General features: G+C 38.6%; 1 protein-coding gene across 1 annotated transcript in view; it reads right to left on the bottom strand.

Annotated features, from left to right (window-relative positions):
* The window catches only part of LOC124721171 (paired amphipathic helix protein Sin3b-like), a 280712-nt gene that overhangs the window by 19578 nt on the left and 245878 nt on the right, over window positions 1-15256 (bottom strand). Inside the window, exon 21 of the mRNA XM_047246007.1 lies at window positions 7629-7850. Within this exon, the coding sequence (XP_047101963.1) occupies window positions 7629-7850 (222 nt within the window). The remainder of the gene's footprint in view (window positions 1-7628; window positions 7851-15256) is intronic.

Genomic DNA, 15256 nt, shown 5'->3' with positions numbered 1-15256 from the left:
AAGTTCTAGAATCAAACTCACCTCATGACCCAAAGTGAACCTGTATCAAAACAGTGGATGGTACTACTCAAATTCTATCTTCTAGTTAAATGTTATATTTCTCAAAAGGGAAATGAGCTTTTCATAAGTGCAAATTTGAAATACACCAGAATTACTCTGAAAGCAACTTGTATCTCCAATTAAAACATTTGAGAAAGACTGTTTATCTGTAACACATTTCCATCATCAAAAGTAAGAGAACTGAAAACAGATCAGTTACCAGAAAACTTTATAGTCATAATAGACTTAATAAAATGTTCAAATATATGCCAACTTATATTTTGCTATTAATAACTATGACATGCACTAACAAAAATGCGCACAACTATTGATGAAAAATGAAACTTGCAGGACCAAGTAAAATAGTTGGTTAAATTGGCACATGCGTCACTGATTCCCACAGCATATGACTGAAATGGTATTTTGAATTGTTTTGCCTAATAGAATAGAAGACATGGAGCAGCAGAATAGTTCAAGTTTTGCGAGAACCTTGCACCCCAAAGTATACAACAGAAAGAATTCATGTATTTGAGAGAGTTTAGAGTCATGTATACAGAATGATGACCTTTGTGGAAGTTTATTGGTTTGCATAAAGGACTAACTATTGGAAAATGCTATAAACTGAGAGAGAGAGAGAGAGAGAGAGAGAGAGAGAGAGAGAGAGAGAGAGAGAGAGAGAGACTGAATAGTTTCTAATGGCCAAGATGGTTCACTCTGGCTGTGGAGATTTGTTTCATAATGATAATTTGTAATTTGTATTGGTGAATAATTTATTAGATATCATGTCACTGCAAAAGGTAAAATAGTGCTGCAACAAAGGTGACAAATAACACAACTGATATCACCAGTGGGGACTGTCTTTACTAGAGAATTTAAAGCCAACAACGGGAGTGCGATAACTTACAGCAGTGGTGATAGGAGGACATGGTGATAGGCCATACATGAAAAGTTGTGCATATGGAAAGTTATGGGAAGAACTGTAGAGAAGTGTTGTGGAAATTGCTGCAGCCTTTTGTTAAGAAACTATCAAATCATTCATCCAAAGTGATTTGGGAGAAGAATATGAATCCTAAATCAGGCTACACTGATGAAGGTTTAACTCTTACTCTTCCTAAATATAAGATTAGTATTTTACAGACAATGCCCTCTTGCTTTATTCAATCAGACTAGGATATTGCCCATAGATGTCCAAATGAAACTGTGAGAAGGTTAGATAGAACTCAGAATAAAATCGTCTTCAGGACAACATAGAGCTGAAAAAGAGAGAGAGAGAGAGAGAGAGAGAGAGAGAGAGAGAGAGAGAGAGAGAGAGAGAATTTGTCAGTGTCCAAAAGCTTTGGGACTCTTGGAGTACAGCATAGACTACCTCAGTTTCTAAGATCAAATGACAGAGATCAATTGAGGTTTTGGAGAGACCTGTATAATACAAGAACAGAAAAGGACTGTAGGTACATGTGGAGTGTACATGGAAACCACAGCTGTATATAATACAGTCTCTTATGCACAGATGGTGGGAGCTGTCAATGTGTAGGCACTAGTGATGAATCATAATTTTGGTGTGTATTAAAGCAATAGTAGGAAAGTCCAGTACTGAAGGAAATGGATATAGAAGTCATGTTACCAAGAACCCTTCCTTAAAATGGTGACAAAAGACGAGAACCAATTCATAATATTTTCACTACAACAAATTAATACAACATTAGGACCTTGAGTCAAAAGCTATTTTTCAAGCAGCAGAATACATATCCTTTTAGAAGAAGTTAATGAAAAAATAAGCTCTCATGTTAAGAGATTGCTGCTTCTTTTCACTACCGATTTTGTGGCTGATTCGTGTGTCATATCAAAAGGCAAATGGAGCCACATAAAAGTGGCTTAAGCCCGTGACAAGTTCTGGTGGAATGGACTGTTCTAGTGAAGTGATTGTGACCATTTGCCAATTTTTATCATCATTTTATGTAGCAGGTCATGGAGTTTTACAAACACTGAAGGAAAGTGGGGACACAGTATTCAGTTTCCAAACTAAGAGAAAAGTGTATAATTTTAAGCACACAAGTGAACAATAATAACACCTTGTCTCTCTTGGCCTACCTAACTGGAAGATAAAACATGGGTACAGATATCATTCAGAGACACAGCACTATTTTCACAGTGTAAGAGGCCCCAAAAAATATTTTGCCTATACAACCAAATCAAATAGCTGATGAGATTTCCCCCTTCTGTTCTTCATCTTAACCATGTGACATTATTATTCATGAATATACAGCAAGACAAATAAATGCTAAGACACAAAATCAAAAGTTCTGAAGTTTTTTCGACTCATATTAGTAAAACTGGCTAAAGCTCTCGTCTGATCTAAAGCTTCTATACGAATCATGAAATTCTACATAGTTGACTGATTCCTTCACTTTTATATATGTCTGCATGAGATTTGTTTGGTACAAAGTAAAAATCTTAACAACAGGATCCCAATTTTTAATTCAAAATGAAATTGCATGAGCAGTTCAAATGTCACTCTAAATACAGTCTAGTAGCATTGCTTTGTGAAGTCATAACATACTGAGTGAAGATTGAGGACTTATAAAGGTTTTTATTATAAAGATGCTTATGACACTAATCACTATCAAGGATACAATGAGAAATTTTTTCAGTATACATTGCATGTGGCAGAAATGAAAGAAGTGACAATAATTAGATTAAAAAAAGAAACAATCAATAAAAGTACCTAACAATTTTCTGAAATGATAGGCTTGTTATTACACAGAAGTAAAGATTAATGAAACAGAAGAACAGACAAGTTAAGGGAGATGACGAATATCTAATATTTCATGACAAATTGAACTACTTACAATACAAAATCATAAAGTAATGGTATCGTAAGTAATATTTTGTGACAAATCTGTATATTCGAGGAATTGTACATTAGGACAAAAGCACTAGGCAATTTTTTATTGGAGGCAATTCCTCTCTCTCAAATCAGTGCATGAGAGTAAGCCTAACAATTTTCAACAATTCTGATATACTCCAAAATTTTGACATCTGTAAAGTCAATGTGAATACACTACAGCGTTTTCGGACCTAATAAACTGAACAAAAGCTCAAGGCCTAGAAACTTAGAAATCTCTTTATCAATCGCAATATTATTTCTCCTAAATACTTGAGTTAATAGTAGTGACAATATGGTCGTAACAAAGAGAAAAACTGACCATTGTTTGTAAAAAACAATTTAACACTGTTGCTGATACCTAAACACTAATTGCTCTTGGAGGGTTTATTTTTTTTACAAAATTGTATGGCTGATCAGTAACACAAGCAATAAGATCAGAAAAATCACTGCAATTAATCTGATTGGTTACAGTCCTTTTTATACAAATGCCTGGGAGACCTACACATGGAAAACAGAAAATGTGGCAGTACCTTATTTGGTAATACTCACAATGAAACCTTTAAAAAAAAAACTTTGAGCTCTGTCAAGTGCTGGACTGTAAACATGTGTGCAGTGTCAGATTCTTATTGTTGGTAAGAGACAATGCATTCATCTTGACCCTTCAGAGATTGGAAAGTTTTGCAACATACCACATGACAGATAAGCATGTTACAGTGAAAAACAATTATGCACTTCCACCACTGCTCTGTATTAGACAAATAGTCACACTGAAAATGCTTCCTACCACTTTGGCGACCACTGCCAAGGACAGAGATACAAAGGCAAAAGTAATACAAGTATGCACAATGAACACTGTATTATATGGATCATTTGTTTGAAACCTACTTCCTTGCTTATTGAGCATATGTGACATGTTCATCTGGTTCACATTTTCTCCAAGTTAACACTGAATAGCAACAACACATTTACTATTGACAGCATTTTGCAGGCTGGAAATTCTTTCAAATTGTCCCAATAAATTTCAGTCCCAGTGCAAATCCCAGTACTCTGTCTTTATAATGTTTCTATAGCCACTTCACAAACAATGGCAGACATTGTAAATCTTTAAAATGGTGTGCAAGTAAGAAGGCAGATGTATGATGTGTCCTGCACATAGGAGGTCAGAGCATACTTTGTGGCACCACCAGTGTCCTCTCTGCTTTGTCTCACACCACAGTCTCCAGCTGTTGCCTAACCTGGTATTTGGTGATCCTGAGGTAAGTGCCACTGTTCCTGCTTCTCCCTCTCCCCATATAAATTTATTAGCATGGCATGTTTTATACCTACAATGAACACTCAGTGGTTAAGTATTAACATCATACATAAACGAACATGAAAATTAATGGTAAACGTTCTGCAAATACCATAAAATGAATGCTAGAGTTATACACAACAGACTGATGCTATTGACTGGATCACCACATGGTACACTGTCCCTTGCTACCACACACTGTCACACCTCCCACCTCCTTAACATGCACACCACTACAACATGCAATGTTTTGATACTACCACATTAAGCTCAACAAAATATTAAACGTTCCACTAACATGACAAGGTATGTGCGTGAGTCTTCTCTCTCTCTCTCTCTCTCTCTCTCTCTCTCTCTCTCTCTCTCTCTCTCTCAGATGAAGAATAATTCAACTCTGATTCTTTAGACCTTTGTAAGTGGTTCTGACGAGTGAGAAAGTTGATGTAGATAGTTTAGCAATACTAAAATTATTGCATACCTCAGGACACACTCACATCCTTCTCATAAATATTGAGAATGCTTAGTCTAAGACCTACATGTGACTACATTTTTATGTAAATGCGCCAGGGTTGTAATTAGAGCTACTAAGCTTCCTCGTTCTCTATTATAAAAAATTTCCTAACACAAAGTGACGTAAATCAAATAATGAAAGTTTGTACTTTTCAGTTTCAATGTTTTTCTTCTATCAAATAAGTTGGATAAATGAATAATCCACCACCATGTACAGTAGTTGTGGAGTATTTATGTAGATGTAGAACAAGACTGTTTAATACAGATCTGCCCTGTAGATATGATTAAATTTTGGACTCTAAGGGGGTTTCGTGAAAAAGAAAGTATGAATTTACGTAGATATTGTTTACAATTTCTTTCCATTTAGTGCTTTCAGAAAGTAGTGAAATAAAGCCTTTGTGCTCCCAAGTGTGCAATATTCTTGGGATAGAAACTTTGCAGTAATTACCATAGTGATAATATTTTGCACCCTAGAAGAAACAGAGAAGTAACACAAGACACGAAGGACTTATTCCCCAAAACTAGAATTATTTAGTGATGAATTAAGTCACATGATGCGCAGGACTGAAGAACAGTAAGCATTACAAAAACTGGCTGTTTTGAGAAGAGGAAACAAATCAGCCAGAACAGCAGGGTTCATGGAGAAATACTATGAACAAACTGCACAGATTAAATATTATCTTTTGCAACTGTAATGAAAGTCTTATTAAGTCTTAATAAGACTTTCATTACAGTTGCAAAAGACAGTATTTAATCTCTACACCTTGTATATCTGAAACTGCAGAAAAAAAAGAGGCCAAAAAACAAAGAATACAACATGACTATATACACGAGCCGAGACAAACAGTGCCCCTGCCAACAAGTGTATATCTGAAGATAACAATGTCACTTGAAATGCAAAATAAATTAAATTAGGGTAAGTATGATTATTATTTTGCATCTGGTGCTGAATCAGTTATTTATGACTCCTTAATGTAATTTCCATCAAGCAGGCAAGATTATACATTTTATGTGACATGCAAAAGGGAAAAATGTATGCAACATTAACATAAAAGAGCAACATAATCTCGAGAAAACACTTTAAAACCTCTCTCTCTCTCTCTCTCTCTCTCTCTCTCATGTGCACGCACGCAGACACACAAATGCATGTACACCCCCCCCCCCCCCCCCACTGTATTAATCATGAGGCACTTCTTCAGGTGTTCATGTGACTGATTGCAAATGCTACACTTCATGATACATTAGACAGCATTAAGATACTTCAAAGATATTTTGCTTGCAAATCTGACAACTGGATCAATTTGTAACTACATAGTACATTTTTTTCAATAAATGAATACGAACATGTCATCGCATACAATATTTAGTTAATTAATTCTTCAACAACTTCTACAAAACATCAAAATCACATATGATTAACCTGCACCTGGATCAGGTGCAGCAGTGAAAAGATGTTTCCTTTCGCATGGTTAAACTGCAATACATGACCTAATATAAGCACCTTGTGTGTGTGTGTGTGTGTGTGTGTGTGTGTGTGTGAAGACAATTCTACTGGAGGCTAGGCAGTTAGTTGGTTTTGTGTGTGTGTGTGTGTGTGTGTGTGTGTGTGTGTGTGTGTGTGTGAAGACAATTCTACTGGAGGCTAGGCAGTTATGTGTTGCATACACAGAAACACACACATGCACATGTGAGCTCTGTGGCACACACATACATGCACACAAACAGCACACATATATGTACACAAAGAGTCAAACCACATTTGATGAACATAAAGTTTAAACAAATATAAATTAAGCCTGTAAAATTATATTAAAAGGACACTACAAAGAAATATTTTATGATAAATATGGTGTTTATTGTTACTTATGGAAGCACTGCATCTGACAAAATGCTCCTTTTCTACAGACAGACTTCATTCCTTTTACAATATAATCACTGTTGTTTAAATCTTGGCTGATGACAGGAATGACATACACATGTGACAGAATGCTCCGATTCTGTAGAAACTGGTATATAATGTATGCATAGGAATGGTAACAAAGAAAATGGATGCATTATGCAGAAATTAACAGTCTTTGTGACCAAACACATATATGAGAAAATAAAACAGAAGCTGGGCACTGCATGCAGATGGATAGTTATCATTTTAAAGCAGTGAAAATAACACTCATTGTGACATTAGCATTGGCTTTTGTCTGTATACACATTTCAACAATCACACATGCAAATGCAGGCTCTGTGTCATCATCAAGATCACCAAATTGATGAATTGGGAACATGTATTAACATAATGAAAGTAACAGCAGGATCAGTAGAATATGACATACAATGGAGCATCTAATGCAACATTCATCAAGAGATGACTACACAATGCTTTGCTATTCAAAGACAAGGAAAAATTACTAAACCAAGTTACAAAAAGACATTAAATATTAATTAAAATTACAGTCAATTTTGTGAACTGTACAACAATATTTTATTGATACTACTGTACAAAAATGAATTCCTATTACTGATCATTTTAGTTTGTTTGTTCTGCCTGCAGCATCAATGCAATAATCAGTAATATTACGGTGTGTAATAATGAAAACAAGGAATCTCTGCTTCACATCTACATTTTTACAGAACATCAACAATTCACAAATAAGTGTTCCTCAGCATCATATCTTTCAGCATCACAGTTATTAAAACAAGCCACCAGTCTACAGAGCCCCCTTACTATCTCTACGAAACAACTTTGCCAAAGTTGCAAGCAACATCAAAGCCTTTTAGGCACCCTCAGAAATTTAATTACAGATTTATTTTTAAACAGAAGCACAAATCAGAAGAAGAACCAATTTATTTTCAATTATCATTTACACAATTACATCAAAATTACAGTAACCCTGACAACTATGAGACAACCTCATCATTATCTTCTGCACTGAGGTCCATTCGGTCATCATCACGGTCACGAATTTCCGATGCTGTTACTGTTGCACTTGTCTGACTACCTCCAACTCCATCAGCAGCACTAGCACTATATCCCTCTCCAAATGCTGGCCACTTTTCATCTGGCTCTGCCTCAGATCGAGAATTTTCTTCGGTGTCCAACAGTTCTATTGTAAGTTGGCAATCGTGTTTGTACTGTAATAAAAGTTTATGGTCTATAGTTATTATTCAGAAAGCATTATAAAGATATTAGCATTTATACATACATTGCAAACAGGTGCCAATTATAAAAAAATATGTACTAAATCATTCACAATAATTTGCACACTATAACATTATCATTTAAGCACATTGCTACTTTCACGAAGTAACTATTACAGGAAAACATAAAATGAAATTTCAAATCTCTGTGGGTGGATAACATGAGTATATTTGTACACCCATTCATCATTACCTCTTTTTCAGAGGTGAAATGATGAAAATAGATAGTTCTCACAAATGTGTGTGTTATTGTAAGCAATCTGTGATAGGATTGAATGATAACAGGCATGTATTGAGGGTGAACACACTTTATATTTCACAGAAAGGTAGCACCAATAACTTGCAAAAAACATATCTCACAAAGTAGCTAATAATCTTGGGGTTCCAGACATCTTTGAACACAGAACATAGGGCATACACAACTTATCTAATTTAACTTCACCAGCAGATGAAAGGAGGCACAAACAGACAGACAGTGACATAAAATGTTTGCGAATGCATAATGGCATAAAACACTGGTTCTGTAATGGGTGGTAATGAAATGTGATATACTAAGCACTCAAATGTGACAAATACCAGTCTGGCGTTATATTTCAATGGCGAAGAACTGTGCCTCAGTTTGTGGGTATGCAACACATTGCACTTTATGTGTACCTGCAGGAAGACAGTGTTTCTGAATTTTACCAGGATGGTCTGAGGAAGATTTCACAGATGTGAGGATGCTCTTGGCAATGATGACAAAGAATTCATCAAAAGCTTGAGTTATCACTCAAACCTGATGTGGAAAGTATACTGAGATAATTTTATCCAGGATTAATCCGTTTCACTATACTTTTGTTTCAACACAAATTGTGAGAACAGCCTATTCACAGAAGCGAGATAATGTTCTACCTATGGACATTTCCCCCCATATAAACGTGAACTGCAATGAAGTCTCTGGCTCACAGCAGAAAAATCTGTGAGCTTGGTTGGGAACATAAGCCAGGCACTATTTGATGCAGCAGCCTTATGCCATCTTACTGGGTGGGCCTGTATGCCCATGAGGTAGCACTCTACTGGTCGACAGCAGAGACAATGTCTTGCAGCATTAATAACTTCTCCATCATCCAAATACAGCTTCCCACAGAGTGTATCCTTCATTACACTTTATATTCTTCTGTTAGACAGTGATGAACCCAGTGAGCACACAACTTTGAGTACCCCAACTGCTGTGCAGTGAGAAGTTTGACTGTAATCCGTCGGTCACTTTCAATGAGTGTGTCCACATGTTCCAACACTGCAGTAGTCACAGGCGCGTGCAGCTGCCCGGCACGCAGGAGATCACACATGTTTGCGTGACCTCACTGCGATGGTGACAGACACCTCGCCTGACAAGTCATCGTGCTTTTGTTCACTGCCAGGTCTCTGTACACATTCTGTAAGTACCTACAAATACCTGCAATGCTCTGGTCTTATGCTAAAAGAAACTCAATGACTGTTCTCTGCTTAGAATGCACTGCTGTTACAGACACCATTTTGAAGGCTACATATAGCACCGCCGCCAATCAGAACTTCGTGAAACTATAGGGGCTGAAACAGGAATATTCCATGATATACCACAGCAAATTCCACATTTTTTTCTGCTGAAATTCACTGATAAAAAAAAGTGTTGAATTATTTACTGAACGTCCTTCATAGAAAGATGAGATGAAATATTCTTGGCTTGGTAGTGTATGCTCAACTTCTTTTAGTTAGAAATGCAATTGTTTTTTGATGCAGTCCTCTTTCAGATCAAGATTTCCATTTCATCACTCAACACGAATGATTTCAGAATGCTGCACAGAGCACCGACACCAAATTAAATAATATTTATGTAATATTCGGTTGGAATTCAGAGGAACACAGACATATTAAAAACTTGAATATACGGTATTCATGTGCCACAATAATATTTATTTTATAGTTCATTATGCACTTGCTTATGGCTTTCTAGGCCATCATCAGATAACTTAATACTAAATAGATAATCCACACATCACCAGCGAGATTTCATAGCTATAAAAAGATTCTTTTTCAAAGATATGTGATATTTTACAACTATATCAGTATGAAAACACAAGCATAATGTAATTCACAAGTTATATTATTTTATACTCAAAGATTAAAGGTATAGGAATGTATAAGCCACAAATGTTGCGTGAGTAATGGCACAAACTGCTACATTTTATGTTCAAACAGGTGAATGTAATGAACGGGCCAAAAATGGGGTGGGGGAGGGCATAGGGGAGAACGGAGTCTATGGAATGTGGAACATCATTTACAACAAGTATGTTATCTATTGGACAGAAAAATATTAACTTGGTGCTGCTGCTTTAGTAAAGGTGAATAATGAAACTTTGTTTGGTGCTTAAAACTACACATAACACCAAAACAGGATTTTGAGTTCAAGAAGTAGCACAGAAGTGACCAAGAAATCTAGCAAAGTTGCCAAGAGAATTTAAGTGAATAAAGAAATGAAGAAGTGGTACATGGTATGTGATTACATTTATTTACGTCTGAGAGTTGTTCACATAGCAATTATGTCACCCCTCGCCCATATGAATTTGGCATATTTGATAACACAGCATGAGATACTTTGCTTGCCATAATAAACTTGATGTAACTCTGTCAGAAAGTTAAAATTGAACAGTATCTAAACAGAAACCAGCTCCAACATCCACTAAACATTAATACATCCCTGGAAATGGAAAAAAGAACACATTGACACCGGTGTGTCAGACCCACCATACTTGCTCCGGACACTGCGAGAGGGCTGTACAAGCAATGATCACACGCACGGCACAGCAGACACACCAGAAACCGCGGTGTTGGCCGTCGAATGGCGCTAGCTGCGCAGCATTTGTGCACCGCCGCCGTCAGTGTCAGCCAGTTTGCCGTGGCATACAGAGCTCCATCGCAGTCTTTAACACTGGTAGCATGCCGCGACAGCGTGGACGTGAACCGTATGTGCAGTTGACGGACTTTGAGCGAGGGCGTATAGTGGGCATGCGGGAGGCCGGGTGGACGTACCGCCGAATTGCTCAACACGTGGGGCATGAGGTCTCCACAATACATCGATGTTGTCGCCAGTGGTCGGCGGAAGGTGCACGTGCCCGTCGACCTGGGACCGGATCGCAGCGACGCACGGATGCACGCCAAGACCGTAGGATCCTACGCAGTGCCGTAGGGGACCGCACCGCCACTTCCCAGCAAATTAGGGACACTGTTGCTCCTGGGGTATCGGCGACGACCATTCGCAACCGTCTCCATGAAGCTGGGCTACGGTCCCGCACACCGTTAGGCCGTCTTCCGCTCACGCCCCAACATCGTGCAGCCCGCCTCCAGTGGTGTCGCGACAGGCGTGAATGGAGGGACGAATGGAGACGTGTCGTCTTCAGCGATGAGAGTCGCTTCTGCCTTGGTGCCAATGATGGTCGTTTGCGTGTTTGGCGCCGTGCAGGTGACCGCCACAATCAGGACTGCATACGACCGAGGCACACAGGGCCAACACCCGGCATCATGGTGTGGGGAGCGATCTCCTACACTGGCCGTACACCACTGGTGATCGTCGAGGGGACACTGAATAGTGCACGGTACATCCAAACCGTCATCGAACCCATCGTTCTACCATTCCTAGACCGGCAAGGGAACTTGCTGTTCCAACAGGACAATGCACGTCCGCATGTATCCCGTGCCACCCAACGTGCTCTAGAAGGCGTAAGTCAACTACCCTGGCCAGCAAGATCTCCGGATCTGTCCCCCATGGAGCATGTTTGGGACTGGGTGAAGCGTCATCTCACGCGGTCTGCACGTCCAGCACGAACGCTGGTCCAACTGAGGCGCCAGGTGGAAATGGCATGGCAAGCCGTTCCACAGGACTACATCCAGTATCTCTACGATCGTCTCCATGGGAGAATAGCAGCCTGCATTGCTGCAAAAAGTGGATATACACTGTACTAGTGCCGACATTGTGCATGCTCTGTTGCCTGTGTCTATGTGCCTGTGGTTCTGTCAGTGTGATCATGTGATGTATCTGACCCCAGGAATGTGTCAATAAAGTTTCCCCTTCCTGGGACAATGAATTCACGGTGTTCTTATTTCAACTTCCAGGAGTGTGTGTGTGTGTGTGTGTGTGTGTGTGTGTGTGTGTGTGTGTGTGTGTGTGTATATATATATATATATATATATATATATATAATTTTTTTTTTTTTTTTTTTTTTTTTTTTTTTTTTTTTTTTTTTGCGGATGATGTGACAATAAAACATTTGGTAGCACATGAATCAAAAGCTCTAAATAACAGATATGTTCAATGCTAGTTGTAGAGAGCAAAATGGAGCAAAAAGTGTGGATCACACTAAAGAAAAGACTGTCTTCTCAAGATATAATTGCTGTAAAGGCTGGCAAGGGAACAGTTAAATGTTACTTAATAAGTCAGAATATTGAAAAAGTGTTTACATTCCTCAGCCCTGCACATTTTTCTGTTACCTAATAATCTCACTATGAAATATGCTATGGAAAACCTTAAAACCTGCCAATTGATGCTCACTAATTGTGATCCCAAATACCTCACAAACGTACTACCAACAGCACCCATATCATATGGGTTACCTAGGCCTCACAAAGAAGACATTCCAGTGAGACCTGCAGTATTTTTAGTTTTCAGCACCTTGCCATAAATTAACCAAAAAGTTAAATTCACTAATTTTAATAGAAATGTTATATAAAACTAGAACAAATCCAGATGAGACAGAAGATATAAGATTGGCAACTGAGACATGTTTAAAGCAAAAGTACATATCTCCAATTTCAACAAACTCTGTACAGTCATTCAGATGGATTAGCAATGAAGTCCTCACCAAGCCCCTTATTAGCTGAAATGTTTATGGATAATTCTGAACAAACATTTTTAGATAAAGAACCCTAAAGTTCTAAAATACGATATTGGACAAGGTATGTGGATGAGGTCCTGTGCTTGTTGACAGGTACCACCAGATAATGAAATAAAGTTTTTAACATTTAAATTCACATTACAGTAAAATTAACTTTACAATGTGATTGGGAGGAGATACTACCAACATTTTAGACCTTACCTTTGACATCAGTAAGCAAAAGCATTTATTTAAAATATACATGAAAGTAACTTTTACAGACAAAGTAATACCTGCCTGTTCCCAGCATCCCATAAAACACAAATGCAGCCATCCACTCCATGATCTTGCAAATGAATTAAAAATAATAATTAGAAAAATAGCACACAGCACTGTTTATATCCTACCCTAACTGACAACATACTCACAAGGGGACCGCCAGAAGTGTAAATAACGGATTTTGATGGGTCTCGGATATGTTGTAGAGGGACATGCCCCGAGTATGAGGCTATCCACTTTTTAGCAACAGGCCTTGGGTTTCAAGAAAATTGATTTTGAAGTTCACTGCACACTGTAATATGTGCAACATTAGCCATGTTCCAACCAAGTGAGTGTATCGCAGCGGTTAAGGTCTACAGCTACCACAGTGTGTTCGGGTTCTTCCTGTGTTTTTGCTTCTTTTTAAATCAGAATTGTCCGACATTTTTCCATTTTATTTTACAGAATATCAACAAACAGTGTAAATTGTGTGAAATTATTAAGAAGTTTAAATTGTTTAGGCTTGGTCAAACAGAAAGCAGACTGTCCATGCGGACATCCTGTGCGAACTGTGTGTATTGTGACAGTGGATTCCCCTGGTCACTGCATTCTATTTGGCTACGAAGATATAATTTCATAATACACAGAGTTCCTCTGTGCATTATGAACATGTATCGCCATGGTCAAACGGTGGTGACTAAGCTCCTAAACAGCTAGTTTGCAACGTCCATTGCATGCAACTCGTTGTTAGTGCCACGCACGTTCAAAGAATACAGTGAAATGGATGGCCCAAGTGTGTCTACAGAAGTGCAGCCAGAAGAAAATACATCAGAGGTAGAGGAGTTGAATGAACAATCAAGAGGCGAAATCACAAACGCCATCAAATATGCTGAAAAGTTGTTTCGTGATTTAAATCTTCTAACAAGCATACCAGTCAGCACGATCTCTGCTAATTCAACTGCAATTGGCAATGAGATATGTATCACATAAAAGACCTGTTGGCTGAGAGACAGATCATCAATGGTGATGAATTAATGAACATCAATGAAGAAGATGAGATGCACAAATATGAGGCCATAAGTTTCACTTTGCCAACGGCCTTGCTGCAGTGGTAACACCAGTTCCCATCAGATCACCGAAGTTTAGTGCTGTCGGGCTGGGCTAGCACTTGGATGGGTGACCATCGGGTCTGCCGGGCGCTGTTGGCAAGCGGGGTGCACTCAGCCCTTGTGAGGCAAACTGAGGAGCTACTTGATTGAGAAGTAGCGGCTCCGGTCTTGGAAACCGACATATGGCCGGGAGAGTGGTGGGCTGACCACATGCCCCTCCATATCCGCATCCAGTGACGCCTATGGGCTGAGGATGACACGGCGGCCGCTCAGTACCGTTGGGCCTTCATGGCCTGTTCGGGAGGAGTTTAGTTTAGTTTAGTTTGGTTTTATAAGTTTGACTTTTGTGTGAATGTTCTCTTTCTTGCAGACGAATCAACATAATATAAAGCTATTTACTTTGCAGTATATGGGAGTAGAGGGCAATGGCGATTTCATTGCCAACAAATTCGCACATGAACCAGCAGATTATATGCCTCTATCCTACAAGGAACGAGCAGTCACTCTTGCAGTAGCCCACCCAAAATGGAGCCTAAACAGTTTGCCGTTCCACAGCATCTCTCGATTAAAACATAAAGCAATGCTATATCAATGGAAGGAGGATGTGAAACGAGGTGGAGCTCGTCGTGATAAATGAAACACTATCAATCATGAGATGTATGTATGGTTTGTCGGAGTGAGACAGAATTTGGAACAGGTAAATCATTTCAAAATACATATCAAACACATTGTAAGAAAGAGACTGGCTTGGTGAAAATAATATAATTTCTTCCCCAAGCAGGTGACAACCTGAAATTTACAGCAATGCGTGATGAACGCTGCTGTTCCACTTTTATTGGATACCTATAATTTCGCAGCCAGCTCGGCCTGGGTCGAACGATTTAATCAAAAGCATAAAATCAGGCAAAGGAAGGTTACAAAGTTCACCATTTCCAAAGAACGTGCAACGATGGAAGAAATATTAGTAGCCATGGAAGAATTCCACACATAAACAAAAATACTTATTGGTAATTTTAACCTCGACTATGTAATCAGCACTGATCAAACGGACTGTCAATATCAATCAACATACAATAGATGCCCTTGG

The sequence above is a fragment of the Schistocerca piceifrons genome, chromosome X (assembly GCF_021461385.2).
Source record: "Schistocerca piceifrons isolate TAMUIC-IGC-003096 chromosome X, iqSchPice1.1, whole genome shotgun sequence".
NCBI lineage: Eukaryota > Metazoa > Arthropoda > Insecta > Orthoptera > Acrididae > Schistocerca > Schistocerca piceifrons.
The sequence above is the reverse complement of the archived record's forward strand: the minus strand, read 5'-3'. Positions and strand labels throughout refer to the sequence as shown.